This window comes from Solanum stenotomum, unplaced genomic scaffold (genome assembly GCF_019186545.1).
Source record: "Solanum stenotomum isolate F172 unplaced genomic scaffold, ASM1918654v1 scaffold33120, whole genome shotgun sequence".
NCBI lineage: Eukaryota > Viridiplantae > Streptophyta > Magnoliopsida > Solanales > Solanaceae > Solanum > Solanum stenotomum.
In genome coordinates, this window is record NW_026032286.1 from 1 (window position 1) to 2,579 (window position 2,579).

The 2,579-nt window shown below is 50.8% G+C and overlaps 1 protein-coding gene across 1 annotated transcript; it reads right to left on the reverse strand.

Annotated features, from left to right (window-relative positions):
• Window positions 1-237: 237 nt before the first annotated feature.
• Window positions 238-2,407, reverse strand: LOC125852238 (uncharacterized; the record flags this gene model as incomplete). Its single annotated transcript, XM_049531970.1, has 2 exons — window positions 2,264-2,407; window positions 238-2,139 (listed from the first exon to the last, which is right to left on the reverse strand). Coding segments are annotated over exons 1-2 (2,046 nt in total), but the record flags the coding sequence as incomplete, so codon positions are not given.
• Window positions 2,408-2,579: the final 172 nt, after the last annotated feature.

Genomic DNA, 2,579 nt, shown 5'->3' on the forward strand with positions numbered 1-2,579 from the left:
CTCATAATGACCATATCGTGTGCGAAAAATTGTCTTCGCCACATCTGAAGGATTAATCCTCAACTGATGATACCCAGATCTCAAGTCGATCTTAGAGAACAAGGCTACTCCCTGAAGCTGATCAAACAAGTCATCAATACGGGGAAGGGGATATTTGTTCTTCACCGTTACCTTGTTCAACTGTCTATAGTCAATACACATCCTCATCGACCCATCTTTCTTCTTCACAAATAAGACTGGTGCACCCCAAGGCGACACACTAGGGCGTATGAATCCTTTACTCAATAAGTCCTGAATCTGATCCTTCAACTCCTTCAACTCAGCTGGAGCCATACGATAAGGTGGAATAGATATGAGCTTGGTGCCTGGCTCCAAGTCAATAGAGAAGTCAATATCACGGACAAGAGGAACACCAGGTAGATCCTCGGGAAACACATCAGGGAGCTCCTGAACCACCGGAATAGACTCCATGGCCGGTGACTCAGCTCCAACATCCCGAATAAAGGCCAAATAAGATAAACAACCCCGGTCAATCATCCTCTGAGCCCGAATATGAGATATGACCCTGTTGGGATACGAACCACTAGTCCCTCTCCACTCCACTCTAGGAATACCCGGAATAGCTAAGGTGACAGTCTTAGCATAACAATCAAGAAGCGCATGATAGGGGGAAAGCCAGTCCATACCCAATATGACATCAAAGTCTAACATATCAAGAAGAATCATATCCACCCAAGTCTCATACCCCGATAAGACAACAAGAAAAGATCGATACACTCGATTCACCACTAAGGGTTCACCTACGGGTGTAGAGACTCTAATAGGCACAGACATACGATCACAAGTCAACTCAAGGCCGGAAGCAAAATATGTAGACACATATGAGAATGTAGAACCAGGATCAAATAACACAGAAGCAGGCCGATGACAAACTGAGACAATACTTGTAATAACTGCATCAGAAGTCTCAGCCTCGGGCCTCCCAGGAAAAGCATAACATTGGGCACCTCTGCCCCCACTCTGTGAACCTGAGGCGCCACTAGCACCTCTACCCGAAGCTCGTCCGCCTCTACCAGATGCCTGTCCCCGACCCCGACCTCTAGCCGGAGGTGCTGAATCTCTCTCTGGGACTGCGGAGATAGTACGGTGTGGTCCAGACTGAGTCTGATGTGGACAGTGACGAATCAAGTGGCCTGGATCACCGCAACCATAACATGACCTCGATGTGGATCCTGACTGTGAAGAACCCGAAGTAATGCTATAACCACTTCGACCCGAACCTGGAGGACCCCGAGCTGCTGGCCTACCCTCGATAGCTGGTAATGAAGCATGTACTGGCCTCTGACGCAGGAAGGACCCGCCTCCCCTGTGTGGGCCCCTACCTTCTGACGAGGTACCCGAATACTGACCACCTGTACGGACCCTCTTGGGCCCACCAAAATCATCCCGCTCAAGCAACTCAGCCTCTCTGGTTGCACTCACTATAGTCTGGAAGGAAGCACCCTCTTGAGATGATCTAAACACATAACTACGGATAGTGGGAGTCAAACCCTTGACAAATCTGCGAATCCGCTCAGGCTCACCTGAAATCAAAGCAGAGGCATGTCTCAACAACTGACAGAATCGAGCCTCGTAATCTGCGACTGACATGCTACCCTGCACCAAACTCTCAAACCTCATACGGCTCTCCTCCTGTACACTCCAAGGGATGAAACGACCCTCGAAGGCACTAGCAAACTCACTCCACTCCATGGGAGGAGATCCCGCTGGTCTCGAACTCATGAATGTCCTCAGCCACTCCCTAGCGACACCGCGTAACTGAAGGGACACAAATCGGACGCCCCTCTCATCTAACATGCGTACCGCCGCCAACATCTCTCGACTCAAGGTCAAAAACTCGTGAGCATCATCAGTCTTAGCACCATGAAACTGAGGTGGTTTCATTTTCTGAAACCGCTCATAGCAGACCTGGTCATCATCTGCTAAGGCCACCTCAAGGGCCGCCGGTACACCTACAACCGGTGCTGGAACCTGTGGTGGCTGAACCACCAGCTCTGGAACCACTGGAATTTGATGCTGATAACCAGGGGCCTGTGCCCCTACCCCAGCTTGTAACCCCGCTGGTATACCTGCTGCACCCTGAGCAAGACGCTCTAATAACCCCAACATCATGTCGAGTCTGTCATCATAAACTGGGGTGCATGGCCCGCAAGAGCCTGCTCTGCAACTACTCCAATCTGTGGCTCAGGTGAAGGCTCTCTACCTCGGCCTCGGGCAGGTGCCGCTCTTCTGGCACGGCCTCGACCACGTCATCGGCCTCTAGCCCGACCTCTACCCCTAGCTGGGGACTCAACTCTGACCTCGGGGGCTGCCTCCCCCTAACTCCGGTAGCTCTAGTCCTCGGCATCTTTCAAAAACATCACGCGATACTCAGCACCCACAATAACAACCTCGCACGATAAGAACAGAATGAAATAAAAGAAGTCTTTCCTAACAGTCTTCATAGCCTCTCGAAGATACGTACAGACGTCTTCGTACCGATCCTCGAGAATCTACTAAGACTTGGTTTGTACATGTGA